Below are 26,799 nucleotides of genomic sequence, written 5' to 3'. Positions count from 1 at the left end.
TTTTTCTTTCTCTGTTGCCATCCCACAAATTACCAGATTTATTGAATTCAGTTTCACAACTTGCTATGATGGGGTTTGAACTCAACCTTTGAACTGCTAGTTCAGTACCACTATACCACCAAACCAAAACAAAAGTTCACATATCATCCATTGCTTTCAGTTCCTAATCACTACTCTACCATCAGGAAGCAGCACAAAAAGATAAACCTTGCAGTGTTTTCCTTCATTCTTTGAATGGTATATATTCTCTGCACACCATAAAGTAGCTTGATAAATTCTGAGTATTCATATATTCAGCATGCATATGAAGATGTTGTCATGATGCTAAAGATAGTGCTGCATGCCTTCTTCAACTGTGCTGATTTGCTTTGGCTTCAAGCTAAACTTAATTAACAAAGCACTTAAAACTATTGCCCCCTCCCACCACTCCAGAATTATGCCTCTACAGTGTGCTCTATGAATGATGCATATAATTTGAAGAATCAGGAAGACACTACAAAATACATCACGTGTCTATCTTTTTCATTCCAAATCCTCCTCACATTTTAGGTACATACCAAAGTAGTATACTTTTAAGACAGTGAAGCTACTACATAAGAGTATGATGTCAACTGTTAGGTCTGATCTGCAAAAGGCACCGTCATGGTACTGGCAGTTAAATCTAGACAGTTTAGTAAATGTGAGAGGATTGCTCAGGCAGCTTTGCAAAGGCGATGATTTGTATCCTGAACAAGAAATGTCCAGGAAGCAAACCAAGGAACAGGCAGAATGACCTCTAACCTGCCCCTGGCCTTCATCCTTGCAAGATGGTTAACAATGTAGCATACACTCAACTACCCACTTGGCCAAACACTGCTTAGTCACTGCTATGGCTTGGATTCTTGTACAAGTAACTGTGTGAGAATTATGATATAGAGGGATATGGGCCAAGTGCAGGCAATTGGGACTAGCTTAGTGGTATAAACTGGGCGACATGGACATGTTGGGCCGAAGGGCCTGTTTCCATGTTGTAAACTTCTATGATTCTATAACTCGGGGTTCCATAAGCACCTACATATTGGAAACAGCATTCCAATTCTGACCTGTCTGATTAAACAACGAGGCAACAATTTCTTGACCCAAATAAAAATGGGGATGTGACCTTAGATTAAAAACTCTGGTTGAATCCCAAGGACTGTGCTATAAATATGACAAATTAAGGATGGCTGATCAAAAATAATGGCTTGCAGTGCACTAGTGATGAGAACTGAAACTAATCCTAACAGTGCAGTTTTTCCATGTAAGAAATTCACACATTCAAAGTGATTTGAAAGGTGGTACACTAACTTGTTAAGAGCTAAATTAAGGTTTCAACTGGGGACTACTGAAGGTTTAACTGCGTGCAATTTCCAAATAACTTGCAAAAAACAGTAGACGAAATGGTGTTTCCCTCGTGATCCAAATGCAAATAGTCATACAAGACCGCAACACGAACCTAAATGGAAAAGTTGCGGTCAAACGAAAATGATTTTTTCTATCCTTGTTTGTATATGCAGATTGTGATCCTCACTGCACATGCAAGTCTTGGTAATACACTGTTCAATGCACACAGTTACCTGCAGCAAAAAAGATATTTTTGGTAATTTTATGCGCATATGTGGATTTCAGACCTTCCTGCATAATGGCAACTGACAGCAACTTTATATTTTGTGCTTGCATGATGCTGGCTGCAAAAGTTTCCAGTGATGATCTTTAAGGGGTTAGTACACATATGCCACTAGTGGCATTATTATTTATTTATTAGAATGGGTGAGGGGGAGGAATTGCCTTCGCCAATTTTACATCTCTATCATGGCATTTAAATAACTTATTTGTGTTGCTGATTTAATTGCAATCCTGTCTAAAGATTATTTTTTATAATGTTTACAGGTGTAGAAAGGTCTGCAATAGTGTATCGTTGTGGTATGCTTATTGTTGGTGTCCTGTGAAGCCCGAGTGCTGATTTTGTCTGGGGTGGATATGCTGTGGTGAAATGTTCATGCTCACCATTTGTTGAGTGAGAAGTGATGCATTTAGTGTGTGTTGTTTTGTCTGAGTTGAGTTTTCCTGCAGAGGATGTATTTCAAGCAAAAACTACAACACACTATTCAATAATTTCTGTTTTGTTACGTTTTCATCTCCATGTCATATTAGTGGCAGCTTCTGTCATGCACTACTTTAAGCTGTGATGGTATCACATTTTTGAGGAACATCAAGATGAGACATTTCAACCCTGCACAAGCCTCAACTTTCCATGTGCAACACCATGTGAGATCAACTCATTTTTTTTTACATACACAGATATAGTAAATGTTTAAGATGGTCATTACCTGACACTTATGTGATGCCACATGTCAGCCCAAGTCTGGGTGTTTGTAGGCTGGCATGGGCTGCTTCAATATCAAGAGGAATTGTGAATGGAGCTGAGTACGGGGGAATCATCAATGAACAGCCCTACTTCTGACAAAGATGGAAGATCATTGATGAAGCGTCTGATGATGATTGGACTGAGGACTTTTCCCTGAGGAACTACTGCAGTGATAACCTGGGGCTGTGACGAGTGGCCTCTGGCAACCAAAACCATTTTCCTTTGCGTCAGGTATGACTTCAGCCACTGGAGGGTTTTTCCTTTGACCCCCACTGACCAGATTTGCTAGGGCTCCTAGGTACCATACTCAGTTGAATGCTGCCTTGATGCTGGAGGCAGCTATTCTCAGCTCTCCTCTGGCATTCAGCTCTTGCATCCAAGTCTGGAACAAGGCCGTGATGGGGTCTGGAGAAGAGTGGTTTTGGCAGAACCCAAACTGAGCATCGGTGAGCAGGTTATTGGTGAGTAGATGTTGCTTGATGGCACCATTGATGACTCCTTCCACCACTTTACTGTTGATTGGGAGGAGGCTGATGGGGCAGGAATTGGCCGGGTTAGATTTGTCCTGTTTTTTGTGGCTAGGATATATCATCTCGGCACTCTTCCACATTGTTGTTTAAATAGTGTCATAGCTATACTGGAACAGCTTAGCTAGGGGAATGACAAGTGCTGGTCTTCAGCACTACCACCAGAATGTTGTAGAAGTCCATAGCCATTGCTGTCTAGTGCACTCAGTCTCTTCTTAATGTGACATGGAGTACACTGAAGTGGGACTAAAACTGTTGACGCTGCTTATAATGTTCCTCAAACAGCTTTTTTACAAAGGGGAGAGCTAATAATCCATTTTGGAATTCAGGTAGAAATCCAGGGGCCCCGATTTTAACAGATGAGTTTTGATGTCAGCTCAAAACTCAACCGCTGCAGCATAAAAGAGACCAGGGGTATTTTAACTCCCGGACCTCATTTACATGCCGCAGGCTGACTTCCCACCCTTCCAGCTAATGTACTGTATCGTTCATTAGCTCTTCTTGCTATTGATGCTGCCTGCATTAAATGGTATTTGGGCAGCTCCTGTATCACCATGACCGTATAAATTGGAGAAGAGTGTCTCACAAAAAAAACACACTGAAATGGGTTGCATGTATGGGTCTTCATACTTCACAAATTTTAGTTCTAAGTTTTAATTTAAAAATGTAGGTGTATTTTTTGATAAAATATTCTAAGGTTGAATATAAAATATTAAAGAATGAGCTAATCTGAAACCACAAAGAAGGTGGTGAGGGGAGTTTGATAATGAACCATTTACCATCACAACGAACTTCCCAGCTGTTGACTTTTTTTTTTATTCGTTCATGGGATGTGGGCATCGCTGGCGAGGCCAGTATTTATTGCCCATCCCTAATTGCCCTCGAGAAGGTGGTGGTGAGCCGCCTTCTTGAACCGCTGCAGTCTGTGTGGTGAAGGTTCTCCCACAGTGCTGTTTGGAAGGGAGTTCCAGGATTTTGACCCAGCGACGACGAAGGAACGGCGATATATTTCCAAGGCGGGATGGTATGTGACTTGGAGGGGAACGTGCAGGTGGTGCTGTTCCCACGTGCCTGCGGCTCTTGTCCTTCTAGGTGGTAGAGGTTGGGGGTTTGGGAGGTGCTGTCGAAGAAGCCTTGGCGAGTTGCTGCAGTGCATCTTGTGAATGGTACACACTGTAGCCACTGTGAGTCGGTGGTGAAGGGAGTGAATGTTTAGGGTGGTGGATGGGGTGCCAATCAAGCGGGCTGCTTTGTCCTGGATGATGTCGAGCTTCTTGAGTGTTGTTGGAGCTGCACTCATCCAGGCAAGTGGAGAGTATTCCATCACACTCCTGACTTGTGCCTTGTAGATGGTGGAAAGGCTTTGGGGAGTTAGGAGGTGAGTCACTCGCCGCAGAATACCCAGCCTCTGACCTGCTCGTGTAGCCACAGTATTTATATGGCTGGTCCAGTTAAGTTTCTGGTCAATGGTGACCCCCAGGATGTTGATGGTGGGGGATTTGGCGATGGTAATGCCGTTGAATGTTAAGGGGAGGTGGTTAGAGACTCTCTCTTGTTGGAGATGGTCATTGCCTGGCACTTGTCTGGCACGAATGTTACTTGCCACTTATCAGCCCAAGCCTGGATGTTGTCCAGGTCTTGCTGCACGCGGGCTCGGACTGCTTCATTATTTGGGGGGTTGCGAATGGAACTGAACACTGTGCAATCATCAGCGAACATCCCCATTTCTGACCTTATGATGGAGGGAAGGTCATTGATGAAGCAGCTGAAGATAGTTGGGCCAAGGCCCTGAGGAACTCCTGCAGCAATGTCCTGGGGCTGAGATGATTGGCCTCCAACAACTGCTACCATCTTCCTTTGTGCTAGATATGACTGCAGCCACTGGAGAGTTTTCCCCGATTGCCATTGACTTCAATTTTACTAGAGCTCCTTGGTGCCACACTCGGTCAAATGCTGCCTTCATGTCAAGGGCAGTCACTCTCACCTCACCTCTGGAATTCAGCTCTTTTGTCCATGTTTGAACCAAGGCTGTAATGAGGTCTGGAGCCAAGTGGTCCTGGCGGAACCCAAACTGAGCATTGGTGAGCAGGTTATTGGTGAGTAAGTGCCGCTTGATAGCACTGTCGACGACACCTTCCATCACTTTGCTGATGATTGAGAGTAGACTGATGGGGCGGTAATTGGCCGGATTGGATTTGTCCTGTTTTTTGTGGACAGGACATACATGGGCAATTTTCCACATTGTCGGGTAGATGCCAGTGTTGTAGCTGTACTGGAACAGCTTGGCTAGAGGCGCAGCTAGTTCTGGAGCACAAGTCTTCAGCACTACAGCCGGGATGTTGTCGGGGCCCATAGCCTTTGCTGTATCCAGTGCACTCAGCCATTTCTTGATATCACGTGGAGTGAATCGAATTGGCTGAAGACTGGCTTCTGTGATGGTGGGGATATCGGGAGGAGGCCGAGATGGATCATCCACTCGGCACTTCTGGCTGAAGATGGTTGCAACCGCTTCAGCTTTGTCTTTTGTCTAAAGGTTTAAATATGATAAGATGAGGAATGACCTCTTAATTCATAAGATGATTTCTACCATGGCTTGGTTTGAAGTTTAAATGAAATGTTAAAGAGATAAGACATTTTGGGACTGAACAAAATCTACACGTCAGCACTGTACAGGCAGAATGTATAAAACTAAATGTTGGACATTATTACAAAATTATTGCTGACTCTATTTCCAAAGCCCCTTCACCTCCCACCAGCGCTTCTCTTTGTTTTTGCATCTCCTCTACTGAACACATTACTTTTTAAAAACTTTTGGAAGGTACAATTTAATGACAGTTTCCACCCAACGGTTGTACTCAGCATAACATCCAGGCATCTCAAGAACTGACGGCTAATCCTAGGCTTAGCATTGGTCTGCCCACTCCAATGGCTCTGCCTCGTTCACATGAGCAAACCAGTTAGATGCTTTTTTGGCTCAGGAACCAAAAAGAAGATTTGTTGAATTGGCCGTGTGTCAGTTACAGATAATCATTGGAGCCAAGTCTTCATCGTCCATTGAGTTCAAGGTTGAAATCACTTAGCCAACTTATGCAAATTAACTCAACTCTTCCAATGATAAATAAGCAGTGACAAGAGTTTTGCAATCGATTCAACTGTCTGAGGTGGGCTACTCACAGGAACACACTTTGGAGCCAGAACAGTACATTTGAACAGCTCTGAATTGGCTCAACAGTCAATTGTAGAACCAAAGTCAATTATCTGGTTGGTTAGCTATAGATTTGTTGAGCCATATGGAGTTGAGACACTGCTGCCACTTAAATCCAAGATGCTAATATAATACTCCTTTTGCATGTTAATATTAGAAAGTTTCATGCTTCCAGTAACTAACCAATCTGAGTGGACTCAACAGAAGATAAATAGCAACCCATAGAATTCTGAAATCGCCTCTGGTAAGGATTCAGGATAGAAATGAAGAACTGTTCCAATTTCAGTCATGGGTATGATTGGTCTATGACTAAGATTTCAGGTGTGTTAAGCCTGCCCCAAGGGAAAACTACTTTCCATGATGGAAACTGCACTTCTTTTGCAGTCTCAGATTATGTAGCACAACTATGTATATGCACTTGTGTGATTGAGTGCAGGAGAGAGATGATAGCCCTCCATTTAAAAAAAATGATTGATAGTTACTTTCTCCTTTTCCCCAATTGTGTCCATGTTTCACACCAACCATGCCTGAAACAGTAGTCAGGTGATCTTTCCTCATTCTTACTCTTGTGCTTCCAAGGATGACTTTCTTTCACATTTTCCCTTTCTCCCTATGGAGAAGAAGCCAGACTTCACTCAGAACTTCCTTATAGTGACATGGATGAGATTGAGAATCAGCGATTTGTACTCATGGAGCTATGCTCCATTAGTTCTCCAATGGTTTTTGCTGTGCACCCACCATCCATTATAGCACATTAAACTATCAATGAGGGACTAATGATTGCTCAAAATGGAGAGCATCTTGCAAAGGTCACTGAACTTGATTTTATTCTTTACTGTTGTTTGAGTGTTGCAATCAAATATTAATTGCACCATGCTGCCAAATCCTATCGTCCTTGCTGGCATTTAGTGCGCTCATGTCAATGTCAGCTTGGCTCAGTTGTTGGCACTCTTATCTGAGTCAAATTCCTGGTGCTGAACATATAATCTAGGCTGACACTTCACTGCAGTACTGAGGGAGTGCTCCATTCTTGAAAGTACTGTCCTTTGAATAAGATATTAAACTGAGGCTCCATCTGCTTGTTCTGATGGATGAGGTTGATGTCAAAGATCCCGTGGAGCCTCTAGTGCCATGGCAAATATTGCTCCCTCAATCAGCATCATCAAAAAACAATTAAGTGGTCATTCATCTCATTGCTATTTGTGGGATCTTGCTGTGTACAAAATGGATGCCTTGTTTGCCTACATAACAGTCACTGCACTTCAAAATAATTTATGGTATATGAAACATGTTGAGATGGTTTTTCAGTGGTGTGTTAAAGCACTATGTAAAAGGAAGTCTTTGGGTTGAATTATTCAACTAGGATGTTGCTGGTTTTAATACTCCTCACTGCCAAAAGTTCCTTGATGAGTAATTCCCCATCAATGGGCTCCAGCATACCTAAATGGGATCAAAATTGTCAGGAACTCAATAGGAATCTTGAGTAAATGCCTAATCTCTGTCTGCAGCAATTACATACTCGTGGCCCCAAGCCAGCACTCCCCCTGTGGCATTTCTTACTATATTAAGGCTGGAAGAAACTTTGACTTTTGATTGGGATCCACAAACTTCCTTCCCTCCTCTCCAATAATTTTCACAACAGCACAGAGAGCATCATTTGAGGGAGGATGGAGGTAAAGTTATGTCACTTGGTTAAGCATCTGACAACTCCAGTTTCTACAAGATGTAGATGGTTTGAGAACATTTCACCTTAACATTCCGAGTTTTTACCTATTGTAGCCAAAAGAATAGCAAAGCACTCTACCAGCATCAACTAGTTTAACATGTCAATTCTAATGTTGTGCTGAGTGTTCAATTAATGTATAAGTTAAGCCAAAATTAGGACCCTCAAATTTTAATAAAACCGTGTGGTTGAATTATGGTCTCTCCTGTCAGGGTTTCATAGCCCTTTTTGTGAAAGTATGCTTTTGATTGAGGCAGTGAGCAAAGAGAACTCTTTGTACTCTTGTGCAAATGATAATAATTATGAGCTGCCCCTCAGGCTTTCATGTATATCTTTTTATTTTAAATGACAGCTACCACCATGCCTATAGCAGGAAGAATAATATCAGATGCACCAAGATTAAAAATACAGTGGCCCTTCATTCTGACAGTTTCTTTCAGCAGTATCTCAGGCTATTTTTATGCCGACGGATTTTCATTCTGAAGATCTACCAAACGAGCACGTTGTATAGTACTACTGAAATTGCAGGTTTTGGTTAAGAATGAATTCAGAGCGCATCACCTGCAGAAGAATCAACACAAACCTAAGACTTCAATATCAATTGTGGGGAAGTTGCTGGAATCTATGATCAGAGAGAGCGACTGAGCACTCGGACAGGTATCAATTGATCAAAGAGAGTGATCATGGATTTGTGAAGGGAAGGTCATGTCTGACCAAGCTAGTTGAATTTTTTTTTGAGGAGGTCATTAGCATGGTAGTAAGGGGAGAATGGGTATAGGGGAATATGGAAGTTGTCTATATGGATTTCCAGAAGGCATTTCATAAGGTTCCGCATAAGAGATTATTAGCAAAAACGAGAGCGCATGGGATTACAGGTAACCTTGTGACATGGTTGGTAATTGGTTGGGAGGTAGGAGACAGAGAGTAGGGATAAAGGAATTGTTCTCTGATTGGTGGGGTAAGACAAGTGGTCTTCCCCAGGGATCTGTACTGGGGCCTCAGATTTTCACCATACATAGTAATGACTTCGATGAAGGAATAGAGAGTTGAATATCTAAGTTTGCAGATGACACTATGTTAGGGGGCAAAGTAAGTTGTGTGGATGGGAGGAGGAAGTTACAAAGGGACATAGACAGACTAAGTGAATGGGTAAAACTATGACAGATGGAGTTCAACGAGGGGAAGTGAGAGTTCATACATTTAGGATCGGAGAAAGATAAATCGGAATATTTTCTTAATGGTGAGACTACAAGCTGTGGAGGAGCAAATGGTTTAGGTGCCCATGCACACAGATCACTAAAAGAAAGTGAACAGGTACACAAAGTAATCAAAAAAGATAATGGAATTATGTCCTTTATCTCAAAGGGATTGGAATTCAAAAGTGAGGAAGTGATGCTTCAATTGTACAGAGCCTTGGTCAGACTCCATCCAAAGTAGCGCATTCAGTTTTGGGCCCAAACCACAAGAAAGATATACTGGCCTTGGAAAGGGTACAGCTCAGATTCTCCAGAATGATACGAGGGCATAAGGTGTTAAATTATGAGGGAAGGTTGCATAAACCTATACTCCCATGAGTTTGGAAGGTTGAGGGGTGATCTAATCGAGATATTTAAAATGATTAATGGATTCGATAGGGTAGATGAAGAGGAAAGAGAAATTATTTGCTGTGGCGGGGGAATCCAGAACAAGGGGGCACAATCTTAAAGTTAGAGCTTGACCACTTGGGAGTGTAATGTAGGAAACAATAGTGACTTCACTTCAAAAATGCTTCATTGGTTGCAAAGAGCTTTGGGACGTCCTGAGGTCGTGATAGGCATAGAAACATAGAAAATAGGAGCAGGAATAGGCCATTCGGCCCTTCGAGCCTGCTCCGCCATTCAATGTGATCACGGCTGTTCCTCTATCTCAATGCCATATTCCCGCTCTCTCCCCATACCCCTTGACGCCTTTTGTGTCTAGAAATCTATCTACTCCTTCTTAAATATATTCAGTGACTTGGCCTCCACAGCCTTCTGTGGTAGAGAATTCCACAGGTTCACCACCCTCTGAGTGAATAAATTTCTCCTCATCTCAGTCCTAAATGTCTTGCCCCGTATCCTAAGACTGTGACCCCTCGTTCTGGATCCCCCCATCCAGTCTGTCTAGCCCTGTCAGAAGTTTATATGGTTCAAAGAGGTCCCCTCTCATTCTTCTAAACTCGAGTGAAAGCGCAATGTAAATGCAAGTCTTTCTTTTTTTAAAAGGCCAATAGACTTACCCAATCAGTCAGCACCTAGTGAATTATTAGCCGTTTTAAAATTGCTGTACTGCTGGTTGGCACACGCAGGTCTCACACAGCTGGCAGAAAATTTTAGACTTCCAAATGTGACAGTGCCAGAAAGGAAATTGTAATGGAGATCGAGAAGTATCATACAGCATGAGAATGTGCTTGAAGCATTTACATTTTGGTACTGTGAAACTTAAGAAGGCTGATTTATCCGTCTGAATTGCACGTCCCGAGGGTGGGATTGTGATCCCTGATTAACTGTCTGCTGCATGTGGTGGAAAACAAAAAGAATGAAAAAGGCACACATAAACCACCAACCCCCCTCCCCATCCTCTTAAAAAAAAGTGGTGTATTATTTTCCGGGTTAACACAGGCACAAAAGGATCATTGTAAGCGAAAAATATCTGTGCATTGCAAACTGCCTTCAATGAAAATTTCTTGGGGTTCTGTTTATGACACATGGGACTGACTATATGAAAATTTCTTAATCTTCAAAATTCTATGATGTGGAGATGCCGGTGATGGACTGGGGTGGACAAATATAAGGAATCTTACAACACCAGGTTATAGTCCAACAGTCCAACACCTGACGAAGGAGGAAAGCTCTGAAAGCTTGTGATTTTCAAATAAAACTGTTGGACTATAACCTGGTGTTGTAAGATTCCTTACATTCAAAATTCTAAACATGCACTAATGCAGCCCAATGGTGCAAATGTCTTTGTGTTCACTCGCCGTGCCATAAGTGGTAAAACAAAGCTTCACTCCCATGATGCCTGACCTCACCATGAAAGGCAGGAGAGAGAAAAAGACACGTCAGCAAAGCACATCAATTGGACTTCCAGGTAAAGTACGGGAGGCAAAAAAGTCATTTAAGAAACAGTTGGTTGCTATGATGTGGGGGGGGATGTAGGTTTTTCTGGAGGGATGTACTAAGGTGGGCTGAAGTCCTTCCTCATCTGCACCTATTTTGGGATCATGCAGCTGTAAAATACTGTCCAACAGCAAGTTCAATGGGGTATTGGCAAAAGCCTAGGAAGAGGCCAAAAAATGGTGCATGGCAATTGGGGGAGGTGGGGGGGAAAAAAAAGAGGTTGGATCTCTCATAGTTAACAACTCACAAGGAGAGGGGCAACATGAACTTGGCAGCTGCTTGAATAGTCGATGGATAATATGCATTTTTAATCAAATGCCCATGTGTTCATCAGATTAATCTTCCTAATGATTAGCTTGTCCAGTGACGAACAAAACTTTGTCAGTACACATCCTTGATAACATTACAGTCCTTGCACAATAAATTAAAAATAATGAAAATGTACTAAACAATGGGGAGTGTATTTTCCTCTCGTAACTTCCCATCCTCCTCAGCTGAAAGTGAGGATTCATGTTGACACTTCTATGAGTATTGCAACCCTCCACTACCTCACCCAAGTCAACATTCTTCATCTATGTGCCTAGACAGCGCTCTTCAACTGGGTGAAAGGCATCAGAGCAGAGCTCAATCCTGTCCATAAACCTGCACTTTCTAATGGGAGTCACTGGTACCCATAAGAAGCAGGAACCCTACTTGATTTTTTTCTCCATCCTAGTCCAGAGGTACAAAAACGACTTTAGATGCCCACTGCCCTAGCTGAAGCCAGGTAACTCAACGTTGATCAGATGGAACCATGGACCTTCCTCGTCTGCATGGTTCAATACCACACCATGTGGTGCATTTACTCACTGAGCCATCAAAAGTGCTCCTAAGATAACCATTTGCTTTATAGTTGTTCATACCATTTTCAAAAAGCAGTTACAAAGGGTTTCTGTCAGTTTTATACTTTTTTCTTTTAGGTCTCGAGCTTTGATGATACAACTGGAGAAATTAGCCTGAAGGAGTTACAGAGCCTGACAGCTTGAGGGGGTTGAATTACCGTACACCGCTGAAATAACACATTCACTGGAGGAGTCGGGTAATATTAATCGTCTCTCTGATGTTAATTGGACTCCCTCACATTACTGGGTTCAGCTATGCCTCCAACCCAGTTCCTCTTGATAAGGACATAGAACTCATGGTTCAGATTAAAATATTTTTCAGAAAGGATGCAAAATTAGTTATAATTATAGTGAGTGTTTAATTTTTTTTAAAAAACAAGTACAGAAGGCGAGATTGCCTTTAAGATCAGGTTGCTTTGTTGCACTTTGCTGTTCCTATTATTTTTTGTTGTTGCTACTGTTTAAATTTCTATATAACATATACATACCAACAGAGAGCGTTTTCCTTTTCTCCCACCTCTCCTGAGGCCACTGACTCACGCGGGGTTATGGTTCCACAGGTGCCAGCAATCCTCTTATGCCTCACTCAAGTGGCCGTATAAGTACAGACCGTGAATGTTCTGACTATTCTGCATGGGAGGCATCACAGCCATGTGCAATACTGCCCTCACCTAAGGACCGCCATGCACGGTTTTATAGCAGGGACCACTTAATAGTGATCGGAAGCAGGAGCCCCAACTGATTTCAGCCCTCCTTAACCAGGGAGGCAGAGGTCAAATGTAACAGCCCAACTACAATCAACTTAATTCAGCTTGGACTACAGATCAAACCTGAGACTTCCTTGCTCTTTGTGGCTCAGAACCACATTAGACAGGATATTTAACCATTAAACCATCAGGAGAGATTCCTGAGAATAAATGCAAAATTAAGATGCTAAACCAATTAATGCTGCTGTTTTGTTCTACCCCTTCAGCTACATACACAGCACTTAAGCAAAGGAGAAGCAGAAACACAAGTTCCTACCTACAATCCTCAGCACTCCGAGAAATTCTTAACATTAACGACATAATGCACTTTTATAGGAACTGGCAGCCAGTGTTCTGTTAACCATATAGCAGATAGCATCTTGTCCCTTTACCTTTGTGTTTGTATGATGCTTTTAGTTTGTGTTTTTATATCCTGTTCCCTTTTTGTTTGTTACATTTTTCATCTCTTTCCAGTTATTTCTTTAAAAAAATGTTTGCAGCCCATTAAACCCATAAGGTGCCAATCTAACAGTTTTCATTGCTATTCTCGTGACCTTCACCTGTTCTTCACCCATCCCTCTTTGTTTTGGTTACTCCAATAAAGGCGCTCACCTATCTTTTTCTGAGGTAGGGCCTCTACCCAAAATATTAACCTTTTTTTTTCTCTTTGATGCAAATAGACCTGTGGTGTATTTCCAGCATTATCTGTTTTTATTACAGCACATAACCCCCAAATTAAACCTTAGCATTAATCAATGGCTGCTTCCAAATGTATGAACTAGCTACGATGCAACCGCTATTCACAATTGCTTAATTGTTGTTTACACATTAAACGAGCCTTATCCGTTTATACAGCACTTACTTGGCTTTGAAGGGTGAGTCTGGGATCTGAGCTTTGGCTTCCAGTGAGCTTTCATACTCTTTACCCCTGCATATAGTGAACAGAAGAAAGCCATTAAATCATTAACTGCTGTTTCTCATACTAATATAAAATGGTCAGTATATATTATTCATTGTTGCAACTCAGAATAGACGATTTTTCCTCGTCACCTCTCTCTCTTCCTTCAAAAAAGTCTTAAATTCCTATGATTTCGACTGCGCTTTCAGGCCAAACTCTCCTTTCTGTCCCCTTTCCGGACTTCATTCACTCAACTGTGAAGTGCTCAAAAATGCTCTTCTACTGATGCTAGTGACATCTACTGACAATCAATGCTGCAAGAATTTTTATTTTTAATATGTTATCAGGGCTGTCCAATTTGACCCTTTTTCTGTCCACTTGTATCATTGGATGTAGGAGTCTCTCTCTATCCATTAGCTTTCTATCCCCACTGCATATTATCATACTTGGTCTTACAGTAAGTCTGTAACAGTTATATATAGGCACACCTGAAGAAAGAATATTTTCCAGATAACAATAAAGACATTGCTGATATCTAAATTCACTTTACTGGAATGCATGTTTTGTGGGAGTGAAACAAGTCCCAATTTTTTTTAACATTAAAATCCTACGGTGATGGGCACATGCCCATAGTGCAAGACAGCACCAAGACTGAAAAGAGTAGGAAAGGATAACATAAATCAAGTAAGAATGGTTAAATGACACCTATTTCTGTAGCATCAACTTATATCATTGGATGTAGGGGTCTACCTATCCATTAGCTTCCTATCCCCACTGCATATTATCATACTTAGTCTCACAGTAAGCAAGTCTGTAAGAGTTATATATATAGGCACATCTGAAGAGAGAATACTGATTTTGGTATTAAAATCCTATGGATTGTAGGAGAAGAGATGACCAAGAGAGGGGACTCATTGCATAGGTCAGACTCCTGAAAAAGAATGACTGAGAGTAGCAGTGTGTTAAGTCTTAAATTTGCAAACTTGTGAAGTAAGTATCTATTACAGAGCCACACTTGGGCATTAGAATTTTGCTGTGACTGTTTGAAGATGTTGTCTTGTAATTTTTCAACTTCCTTTCCATCCATATTTTGTCTTATTTAAATTATTAAGCTTCTTACTGCAGATGCCAAGTATAATCATTGCATTTGTTAGAGATATTAAAGTGTGATTTGTCTTGCTCGTTATGAGAACTCATTCATAAGACATGACAAGAGAAGTTAGAAACTAATCATTTTCTGAATTAGTTTCCGACTAATAACGGAAATAATTCAGTTTCAAATAATAGCCCGATGGCGGTCCCAATCCAGAATGAGGTCATAAATTCAAAGTGGAGCCTTGATTTACGTTCTTTCACCTCCCCCATCTCTCCTGAAGGCGGTGATTCACTTTGGGGTACAGTTTCATTGGTGCAAGCTCCTGCCCAGTACTTTGCTCAATTGGCCAATCTTCATGTGTGAGCCTATAAAGTAAGTGTTGACAGCTGTTCAACTAAGGAAGGGCATCACAGTCCAATTCTATCTGATGTCCGCTTCTCAGCCAGAGTCACAACCAGAAGCAGGAACCTTGGCTGACTTTTTGTCCCCCTCCTTAGCCCCAGGGTACTGAGGACTAATGTAATAATCTCAGCACTGTGAGGCATTTTTTCTGAGGATAAGTCAGGCCACAACTTGACTGTTCAGAGAGCAGTTTGAGTACAGGTCTAGGGACAGATTTACACATCATCAGTCAGGGAAGGGTGCAAAGCAGCTCCAGGGTAGAAGAACTTATAGAACCTTGCAGAGATGGAACAAAAATGGGGGGAGGGTTGCGGTGAGAAAGAGCAAATGAGCTGATTAAAACTAACCACTGTCAAACTAGGTAATAACTTGAACTCAAACATTTCCAAAATAATTTGGATACATAATTACAGCTGAAAGGCAACTAAAAAAACTACTAGTTATTTGCCTTGGGCAATTGCACCGATGCCAACAAATTGATGAATAACTTTCTAGAAGAGAAACTGCCAAATAAGCAGAAGAAAACTTTTGAAATTTGCCCGTTAAATTTGCAGCTGGATATCCATTGTCTATAAATCCACATATTTATATATCATATAAGTACTGCTCAAAAGTAAAGGGAGATAAAGAATCTTTCTATAGACATGTACCATTTTAAACAGAATGGCTTCACTTCACTGTGTAGGTATTGTGATAGATAATTTGTCACCAGCATTTTTTTTTTGCCGACCTATCTTGATCTTCATTTTAACGGTCATCTTTTCAAAAAAATGTACCTTTACCAAATAAAATTAACATAAAGCTTGGCTCCCTTGGTATCACACATTACCCGAAGGTTGTGGGCTCAAACCCAATTCGAGGACTTGAGCACATAATCTAGGCTGACACTTCAGTGTGGTAACGAGGGAATGCTTCATTGTCCAAGGTGCTGTCCTTTGACGAGAAATGGCCGCTACATCTGCCCACATAACAGTTACTGCACTTCAAACTAATTCATTGCATATGAAGCGCATCGATATGCTTTTGAGAGATGTGATAACGTGCTAAATGAATGCAAGTATTTTCTTTGTACAGCATTCCACAAGAAGACATATTGAAACATATAAATGTGTTTCTGACAAGTTCAGGTTCCATAAAAATCTAAGTTATTTGAAGAGGAGTTTGGCTAGTGTATAAAAGGACTCAATGGTCTCGTAAAAAATGTTTTCACGTCACTCCCAAAGTGCTTCTTCACCAATGGCCATTGGATAACTCCTAACAAGCATCAGAATTAAAATAAAAAACTTTCAGAGACTGATTTGCTAATAAACAGTGCAACAGTATTCCAAACAATTATCTGAATTCTGAAGGCACAAAGATTTTGAACCATTTGTTTACTCACAAACATATGAATTAACCCCATAGGCTGGTGTGTGGTTTCGGATGTGTAAAACAAAATGATATTCTTTACAAGATGCAGTCACTGTTGCTTAACAAAATGTTCTGAACTGCCTCCATCTATTTTGTTTACATTGGCTAACAGCCATAGCTCCCAGAGATAAGAGGCACCGCTGCTCTGATACTGCCTAGTTTGGCTCCAGCATGCCTAGCTTAACAGGTGAAAGCTGTCACCCAACCATCAGCCTTCACAAGGCCTTGTGCTGGAGGTATCCGACAGTACTACAAGTATAATTTGGTACCAACTCATTCAGACCAGCAATGCAGAAGGCAGCTCATGTGGAATCACTGCACAAATATGTAGACAAAGGGGAGTCCTACAGGAAGCTAGCAGGGCATTGCGACTCATCGCTTCACAGCAGCCATAAGTAACCAGGCTTTTTCTTTTTGAAATATAAACTTTAAAAATAAAAGTTTCAGAAGGACTATATTTTAAAGAAAAAAAATTCTGAGACACGGATGATTTTACTGAGTTGAAAAATTGACAAAACAGTGAGAAAAAAAACCTCATAAACCTAAACATTTATAAAAAGATTGCAAATAATAAGATTGACACAATAAATGTTCAAGGATTAACAAAGCAGCAAAGATTTATTTTTACCCCATTTTATTGACATTAGGATAAACTGCTGCCAACAACAGGAAATAAAGAATTGAAGTATGCTGCCAGAACAAGGCTCTCCATACAGTGGCAAACGAGGGAGACGAGAGGATTAGTATGATTCCTGTATGGTGCTAAATTTTTACAACTTGCATTTATATAGCACCTTTGAAGTAGAGAAATATCCTAAGACATGTTCAGACAAAAATTATTTACCAAATAGGCAGTGTCCCAATTGTCTTTCCACCATTTTGATGATGGTTGAAGCATTCATAAGTGTGAGCGGAATGAATGAAGAACAAATTAATCCTATACTTCCTCCTTTTTTTGCAATGAAATTAATTTTACCCAATTTTACAGTTTTCCTGGTACTGTGTTTCCCACCAGAGTAGGTTCATCCAGTCATGGAAACTTCACCATGACTGTCATCAATCAGGGTTTAATAGGGTTAACTTAGATTTTATCTCCACACCTTGTGTTAAAAAAACGTGAATACATAAACAATCCAAAAATTCAGCAGTGTTAAATAGAGTCGAAAAGGTAGCACCCAAATGGTCTGCAAACAGGTCATATCCAAAAGTAGCAATGCTACAAGGCAAACATGGATTCCCTTTAGCTGACATCACCAAGGATACAGACAAGAGGTCCTTGGGGAAAATGAAAACTTATATATGGCATGTAATAGCTTACATTCAAAGCATTTTCTCCAGCTTTCTGCTGCCTTTTCAATTGCTATTTTAATTCTTTGAGTGTGAAAAGACTAACGTGATATGAAAATAAAAATCCAAAACATTTAAGAAAAAAATCTTCAGTATATACAGGAGATATTGGTAATTACAAAATAATCTATTCTATTTATGTAATATAAACTATAATACTTTAAGTTGTACAAAACATTTTCTGTATATGTACTACCAGTCAGCATAGCATTCAAAAGTCAGATGTAACAAAGTTCTCCAGATGTTCTATGTAGAACAGGAAGGTGGGAGATAGTTACAAGCTTATAACCTCTCTGGAAGATTTCAGATAACATCAAACTGCAAAATTATAAGCAACCTGTGAACTCAGAAATCCAATTACAGCCATCAAAGAGGGAGCCTCACCAACAGAAACACTTAAAAAAAATCAGTTACAAAGAATTAGGATTAATCTCTTTTTTACCTGTTTCTTTTGTAGAAACTATGAACAGTGATGGCATCTTTGAGGGATAGAAGAGATCTGGCACTGGATGAGTCAGTGAGCTGAACAGCATAAAAGGAGCTGAATTAACATTAGTAGAGATGTTAACTCAGGGGCTTTGGGCAATCACGTTATTCTAGCTGTACATATTAATCCAGTTTTCTTGTACTGTTGGGCTCAGTAACTGCTCCGTGCAGTTCCCTCATGTTAACACTGCTGGCTGTTTAAGCCAAAATATTCAAGCAAACACAACAAAAACTGATAGAAAAAAATAGGCAGGATTTTAAGAGTTAATCATGAGCATTTATGATGGTTTCATTTGTTGAGAAAGTTATGCCTGTGACACTGCACTGTAGAGCATCAATATGCAGTGCCACAGATCAGTGTGAAGCAGAATTAATTTGCCCCACTCTACTGAGTCTCGTTGCTGCAAGAAAGCAGTAAGTGAATCCCCAAGAACTCTTACACTTCAGGAGTTCACCTGATGACAGACACGTGGTTTGTGCTTAGCATAAGCAACCCAACCTGTAGGGAACCAAGAAGATTGGCAAATTCAAGAAAATGAGGGTCAAAGAATCTGTCATAGAAGTAAAGCCTCTGTTGCAGCAGATCCGTTACTCTCTCCTTAATTTGCATTAAAAGCGAGCGGGCATAGAAAGACCGTCACTTCCATGAAAAAATAAATGGGGGAGACGTATGTGGAGGTCGTTCTCCTCAGACAAGAAAGAAAAAAGGTAAACTAAAAGCTCTTTTGGATTTCTTCCTACAAGAAAGGAAGACATTGCAAGCAGAGTTATTTCTCATATGGGCACCCTGGCCTGAAATCAGGACTGCTCAAGACACTCTAAAGAGTAGCAGATTTATGGAATTGACTACCAGTAAAAAGCTAGTTCTTTTAAAACAGAGTTGGATAACTATCCGTTCGAGGACAGGATTGAAGATTATAATGGCAGTCAGAAATAATCAAATACTTTAAAGATCATGAGAGTTCATTTGCTGCTGAGACCATTTGAAACTCAGGTTTGTAAGCATGAGTTGTACAGTTCATTTAATATTAAGTTCTGCCTCTTTGTTCTTGGGGGTTGTAGAATCATAGAATGGTTACTGCACAGAAGGAGGCCATTTGGCCTGTCGAGCTTGTGCCGGCTCTCTGCAAGAGCAATCCAGCTAGTCCCACTCCCCCGCCCTTTCCCCATAGCCCTGCAAATTTTTTCCCTTCAAGTACTTGTCCAATTCCCTTCTGAAAGCCACGATTGAGTCTGCCTCCACCACTCCCTCAGGCAGTGCATTCCAGATAATAACCACTCGCTGTGTAAAAAAGTTTTTCCTCATGTCGTCCTTGGTTCTTTTGCCAATTACTTTAAATCTATGTCCTCTGGTTCTTGACCCTTCCGCCAATGGGAGCAGTTTCTCTCTATCTACTCTGTCTATTTGCTGAGAAATTTCAGAATGTTATCATCTTAGAAGTTTTCTTGTGGTTGGTTGGTTGCTTGCCTCCCTCAACGAATCAGCCAAATTGTACACGGCAACTTGAAGGGAACAGGTTTTTCCAGCCTATTCTCATTCCATGTTTTCCTTTGTTGTAACTCGTTCCTGCTATTTTATACATTCAGTGAAAATTCCAGGCTTTCTTGGCATTTTCACAAATTTTCTAGGACCTAAAGACATTCAAACTTCTTTCACATACTTTACAGGAAAATGCAATATACAATACGCTAAAGGATAAAATACAAACAGGTAGGCTCCTCTGACAGCAGCACAGGGAGTGCTGAATAGTCTGGAGCAGCTGTCTTTAGGATGAGACTTTAAACCAAAGCCTATTTAGATGGATGTTAAAGATCTCATGGCACTACTTGACATAGAGTAGGGCCAATATTCCTCTCTCGACCAATACTATTAAAAAGTGAGAAACTGAGCCATACAGATAGAAAGGGCCCACAGGTTCGATATCTATTCTGTGCTGATCTCAGCTAGGGTGGGTGTATGGGCTTTATAATTCATTGCTGTTAGGGAGGGGAAAATCAGCAAGGTTCCACCCTTGATCACTACCTTCTGGATGTGGGTGAGGACAGCATTTATTCTTTGTTATACCCTGTCGACCAATAGCCAGTCAACATTCACTGTTTAAACTCATGCATTCAAAACAGTCACTTTCACAAGGTGCTAGAGGTGCCTATGGAACTGTACCCATCAAGGGGTCAATGGAGATAAAGAGGAAAGAAAATTGGGAAGAAAAGATGGGGGAGAAGGGAAGAAAAAAAATTGTTAAAATGTGCAGCAGCTATTCAGTATACAGTGGGTTAAACTAGAGGAAGTAAATCCCGACTTGGTCTGCACAGTTTCTACTGCCCTCTCAGTTGTCAAGACCTCTGATTAAGGTTAATACAGTGGCATCTGTATGTGTTTGCCAAATGGCCATCAGCCAGAAAGATTAGTTAGGTTGTACGCACCATACTGTTCCTGTCAGGCTGCCCTCACTTAAAAGATGCATAGTTATGCATCACTACACCAGGCTTGTTTACATTAAGAGTTCAAGTCTATTACAAACAAAAGGCTTGTGCCCCCTATATGAATCCCCATGATTAGACTAAATGTGTTTTTTTTCAACAGGACGTATGTCTCAAAGTTAAGGTACGAATCAGTCACACATTTTGTTTCCAGTGGTTTCTGCCCCCGCCCCACCAACTCCCCTGACTAGGGTAACAGTTCTATGGGCACAGGCAGTTCTCTGACTCCTTGCCCAAGTGGCCATTCATCACGTGTTAGTCTACGCAACATGTAAGAGCAGACTATTCGACCATGAAGGGAAATACCACCAGATCATCTACATTTGTGCACTTTAAGGGCCCTTGATCATTAGCGGTCACCTCTGCTGAAAGCCGAGTGTTGTACAGTGATCAGGAGCAGGAGTCCTACCTGGGTCCACAGGCGCCAAGGTGATTATAGCACTCAATCCAGTTCCCAGTTGAGATAAGCCAACCTGGCACAAACCAGGAATATATCTGAATGGCTTAGTGCTTCTCTAGGCATTACCTTTTCCCACTAGGCCACTGGCAGTCCCAACTTGTAGCTATCAATCAACCTGTACATTTTCAGTGTCACTGATTGCAGGATTAAGTTTTTTTTTCCACGTGGAAATGGAGCAAGAAATCCAACAATTGAAGAAAATATCAAGCTGCCACTGGTCAATACTATTCAATACAGAACTAAAAAAAACACTATAGGTTAATTGTATCTGTGATTTATATCAATTAGTGTTAATTGTATTCAGGTGATGTCAATTATGTTCTCTCGTATCCATTTATAGGAGGGAGTTTACCTCGGGGATGCACGATGAGCAATGGTGTTCTCTGTGAATAAAGGCTTGGAAGCAACTGAAGACCAGGCTCTAGTATTCTATCCTTTATCACCTGGCTATTTAATTTATAACAACTATTGCAATTCGCACTAAAACAAGTAGCATGCCCTACAAAATCTCATTCTTTGGTGTGTTCAATACTTAGATACTGACAGGGTAAGCTTCCTGCTAAGAAATATCCAAGTTTTATCTGCAGTCTTATACTTCACTGGAGTGGATGAATGAGAAATAACTACGGGTGCAGTTTAGAACAAGGCTTTATATTCAGTGGAGCGGGAGATCGCCCCCTGATCAAAGTAGCAACACAAGTTTCTTAAAGGGATAGCATTCTCAGATGATTTCTCTACATTGCCTGTCCCAACCCAATTTGTATAGTACTCTAGAGAAAGCTTTTCAGCCACAACATAGATACAGATGGGAAAGGCTATTCGACTCATTTTAGCTTATCTATCCAGAAAAACCCTACTCCCAAAATGGATTCCAACTGTTTTTTAAATGATTCCTGGAAGAGAGAGAGAGAGAGAGAGAGAGAGAGAGACTTCCATTTAAACAAAGCCTTATCATGTCTGCCAAAAATACACATACAAGGAATTACTTTGAAGTATGGTGACTGTTGTTGGCCAGGCCATGGGATCTTATATATCCACCTGAATCACAGGAGCAAGATGACACCTGTGATAATGTAGCACTCCCTCAGTACTGCACGGCAACACTACACATTACTCTTTCTAGAACTTCTGAGTATTAGTCGTGGTAATGCAATTATATATAGATTTATTACATATGCAGTGAGTTTTCATGTATTTTATGGTTTATACAAAAAAAAACACCATGCTAATACTATAGTGACTCCATCATAAAATCAATATGATTTTCAGCATCAGAATACAGCAATAGAAAAAATGTAAAGTAAATTCAATACTATATATGTTATATTTACTACTTTAAGTGAATTTAACACAATATCAGAGGGGTAACAAACCACTCATGCTTTTCCCTTGTAGCTTATGACGTAATCTGAACCCCATGATTGAATCATTACCTTGTAATTCACTGAAAGGTATCCTCAATGTATCACTCACACTTTACAGTATTGATTAGTGAAAAACAGGGGGCAAACACAGCAAGGCACTGAAAAGCGTGGTAGTATGTCACAAAGCTAATGACCGGTGTCAGCTTTAACAGCTCTTTTTAATAAGGTGACAGAAGGATCACGCCCTTCTAGTGACCCTGCGAGACCACGACCCCTGTCACCAGACTGAGTTTAACTACAGACTGGGACACATCGAATCACCAAGTACGTCTAGTTCATCTCATTAATTCCAGAATAAAGACAAATGAGAACCTGAAGCATGAGGCACAAATCCATGGTCAAGATTTAAGAGTTACCATGTATTTGTCCTTTTAGGATTTACAGGAAAAAGCAATCAGGTGGTCGAGGGGAGTGGGAGTGGGAGTGGAAGAGAAGGGAAAAAAGAAAAGCATATTTTTATAACATGTTCATATTGGGGAAAGACACCCAGTGGCAGTGGCTTTGCAATGTGGTGAGATTACTGGTGCTCTGAATTCGTCCTACTCATGCTGTGCATTCACAACATCAATGTCAACACAAACAGCCGCACAGGTGCAAGATCGTGAATATACAGTTGCTAAAAAGTTGTCTTCTGGTCATAAACTTTGTCTGATGTTAGAGGGAGGTCCATACAGGACAGCAATGTAAAAACCGAATTGCTGTGTATGCGGGCTGAGAATTATGGAGAGAAAGAATGGCTACCCCATAGCATCCAGAATTCCTTTGCCTCTGGAGGTCTATTGGAAGCACATCTCCCAAAGTGGATTTTTGTGGTTTCAAAGACACTGTTGCTGCCTTGTCTATATTCAGCATTGCTCTCTGAATTTACATAAATAAATACCACATTAGCCTTGTCTTAGTTGAGAACAACCATGAAACCTAAACTTTAAGGAACCCTGAACATTATGTTTTTCAAAGAATCCTTTTAAACCTAAGTGTTTAAATTTCACAAAGTAATAATTTTCCAATAACAACCAATCCGAACATAACTGTAATTCAAATCTAGAACATGCTGCATTTAAATCACCTTGAGTAGCTGAACTACAGTCCCAATTTAATCCTGTTAGCTCTTACAATATGAACATGCCAGAATGCAGACCTACCATTTAAAATCTTTATCTACCATTACAGAGTATAACTCAAAGAAGTCATTGTCAGGATAAGTGGTGCAACAGCCTGTAAATTTTTACACTTACTACGTGCAATGTGATTCACTGCATCAATTTTCACAAGCAGTGAAAATGCTGTTCTTTTTGCCGTAAATGTAAATTTTTAAATTTAAAAATGGATATTGTAATGTAATGAATGTATAACCAAGTTTTTGTGAATGGTTTTACAGTCTACTTAATCTGTTAATTCAAGGTTGTTTTTGGCGCAATTCTAATTACCTTGTCGTTTGAATTAAGCAATTTAAATAAAACAGCACAGAAGGCATTTTTTGTACAATTTCAATCATATTAAAGGATAACTCAAACGTAGCAATTTTGAATTAAGAGTAGACTTTATTTCAATTTTTTTTTGCCGGGGAGCAGGGGGACAGGGATGATGCTTCAAGGGGCTAATAATCCAGTATCATTTAATTTGTTTGTGATTTAACAGTTCAGCTGCCATGTCAGTCATTATTGTAATCAGGCTGGCCAGAGACACCACAAAAGTCTCGCCATAATGTTCTCTCTCCTATCATTCCCTGATTCTCTCCGCTCATTGCGAGTCTCTTTACGTACACAGTCTGTCAAATCAGCTTTCCACATGGTCTTTTCTCAGCTGGGAGCAATTCTCCAGCCCTCCTATTTGCTTATACAGTACTACAGATACAATTCAGACTGATCTGAGAGGTAGCCCTATTCAAAGCCACATAACAGAAATGTAACAACATGCTGTGAATAAGAGATCATTCAGATGGTCCATATTAGTGAGGATCAGGTTGGCTCAGTTGGTACCACTCATGCCTCCGAGTCAGAAGGCTGTCGATTCAAGAAGGGGGTGCTGGACTCCGCCATTATTTTCTTAATGGACTTGATCTTCCCAAGGATCGTAATCCGATACTGTTCAACCAGCAAAGCCCCCTAAAATGAGGACAAGGTCACCGACTTCTCTGAATCTGTCCAGTACATATCTGGCACCTTAACATTTCAACAGTGAAAACTTTGGTAAACCCAATAAAATATTTTGAGCTGCCCTTCACACAGGCAATTACTTTTGGAAATCCTGCTGATAAAATGAACTCAATGACCAGACCCATCCTGCATGCCCTCTTCAGATGACTAGTGCTCACCAGTTCCAAATTTTTTTTAAAGAAAATTTTTTAATAATAAGCCAGTCCCAATCATATTCATGGCCTGCGGGTCATTTGCATCCTGCCTCTCCTTCATCTATTGCGCTTGGCTAATTTGTTGCTCCACTTGTCTCAGGGACATCACTTGTACCCTGTCTGGCTGTGGGATAATGCTAGAATTGGATTTTGATGCTGTTTCATCTCTTCTTGCCATCCAAGAAAGAAGGGAATGCTATTCGGAGGTGGCATCCATAGAGTGCAAGAAAAGGTTCTATGAAATCATAGAACTAATAGCAGTTACTTTAGCAAGGGAGTGTTAAATTTCAGGCTCTCTCTCAACACCTTTAATTGTGTAAACAGCTAGACGACAGTTTTCAGAAGCAAACAAAGTCTCTGCCATGTTTGGGTTAGCGTACTCTGGGTCTAACAGTATGCTCTTACTGCAGTAAACTGCTCATTGGAGAGAATACAGTGTATCCACCATGCTCTGCTGTCACTTCAACAGCAGAAAATATTGCACTATTAAACTACTGCACACAGGTCAAAACTACTCTCCAGATTTATTTAAAAGTAAAAAGTTATATAGAAACAGAAAGACACAGGCAAGATATAATGCATCAAAATTATCAAAGTGGGTTGACTTCTTAAAAGGGAGAGTCCAAGATTCTTCTAGCTAGTCCCAGCAAGTTCTGAGAAAGACAATCATAGTCTCTAGTTACATATACACAAGATTCTTCTTATGGAGTTCTATCCACCCATCCTGTGTGGTGGCGTGATAAATAGAATACTGAAGAATAGTAAATTTCCAGTACATGAAGAATTTTTTTTCCTTTGAAGTTCAAATAATTCCTTTCCAGCAGTCAGGCAATTAAAAGGTTAACAGTTTTCATGCCTTAGTCAGTCATGGGAGAACGGCTTATAATAATTGTATTTTCTCTTCTGCATTTTAACCAGACTGTATTCATGCACAGAGCACACCAGAAATTACATCTTTAGTCAAGCTACACACATTGCCCCAGTGATCTGAGGGAATCCTTTTATCAGTTGTTTTCCACAGAGTGCCTATCTTCCATTCTGTATCCTGCAAAGAGTGAGCAGCCTCCATTTTAACCCTAGCTACTTCAAACCATATAAAATAAAGGCAGGGATTCCAATTTTCATCACACGAGTCTTCAGTTCCTGTGGGAAAATTTCTGGCTTCCACTTGATGACTGTTCTGGGCACATGTTTAAAACAGGAGCTCAACACGTGGGCAACTGCAATCATAAACCTGGGTCCCATCTATCTGTGTTGCAGCATGGTAGTGGCTCTCGAGAATGTCACTGCTTGGGATTGCGGCTCTCGACAAAAAGTCAGAAGGTTAACACCGTGCAATGGACCAACATTTTCATGCTATTCTTGTTCCTCCACTAGTCATCATTACGGATTATTATTACTCAATAAATATTGAGAACTAGAATATACCTTGGTACACAGTGACAATATACTTAAAACATGCTGGGTTTCTCCCCGATTTTATACCCTTGTGATTCTTTCTCTTCCTTTTGTTCTGTATACAGGCTCCGTCAGTGGTTCATCAGTTTATATCTGAGAATCAGACGCTGACAGTTTTATAAAGACAGGGGTTAAACTTGGTGCAATTGCTGGGCAATATATTACTCTTCAAACAGCTCTGGCTAAATGGTTTCTGGTTATAAATATTAGCGGTCAGTGAGATCACAAAGCTGCCAAGCAGAGCTGATAATATTCAATTCATCATGACTTGTCCCTTCATTTACCCCCTACCTACGATGCAACAGAATATCCACTGAGGTGTTTGGCTATCTCGTCAAAATCAGGGGTCTCAGTCTGCCAGCAGAACAGCATATGGGACCGC

The 26,799-nt window shown here is 40.7% G+C and overlaps 1 protein-coding gene across 2 annotated transcripts in view; it reads right to left on the bottom strand.

Moving 5' to 3' along the window:
• The window catches only part of scaper (S-phase cyclin A-associated protein in the ER), a 330,941-nt gene that overhangs the window by 161,815 nt on the left and 142,327 nt on the right, over positions 1–26,799 (bottom strand). For both annotated transcript variants that reach the window (XM_067973526.1, XM_067973527.1), the window contains exon 21: positions 13,468–13,533. In XM_067973526.1, coding sequence (XP_067829627.1) covers positions 13,468–13,533 — 66 coding nt within the window. The remainder of the gene's footprint in view (positions 1–13,467; positions 13,534–26,799) is intronic.

This window comes from Heptranchias perlo, chromosome 38, assembly GCF_035084215.1.
Source record: "Heptranchias perlo isolate sHepPer1 chromosome 38, sHepPer1.hap1, whole genome shotgun sequence".
NCBI classification, from domain to species: Eukaryota; Metazoa; Chordata; class Chondrichthyes; order Hexanchiformes; family Hexanchidae; genus Heptranchias; species Heptranchias perlo.
The sequence above is the reverse complement of the archived record's forward strand: the minus strand, read 5'-3'. Positions and strand labels throughout refer to the sequence as shown.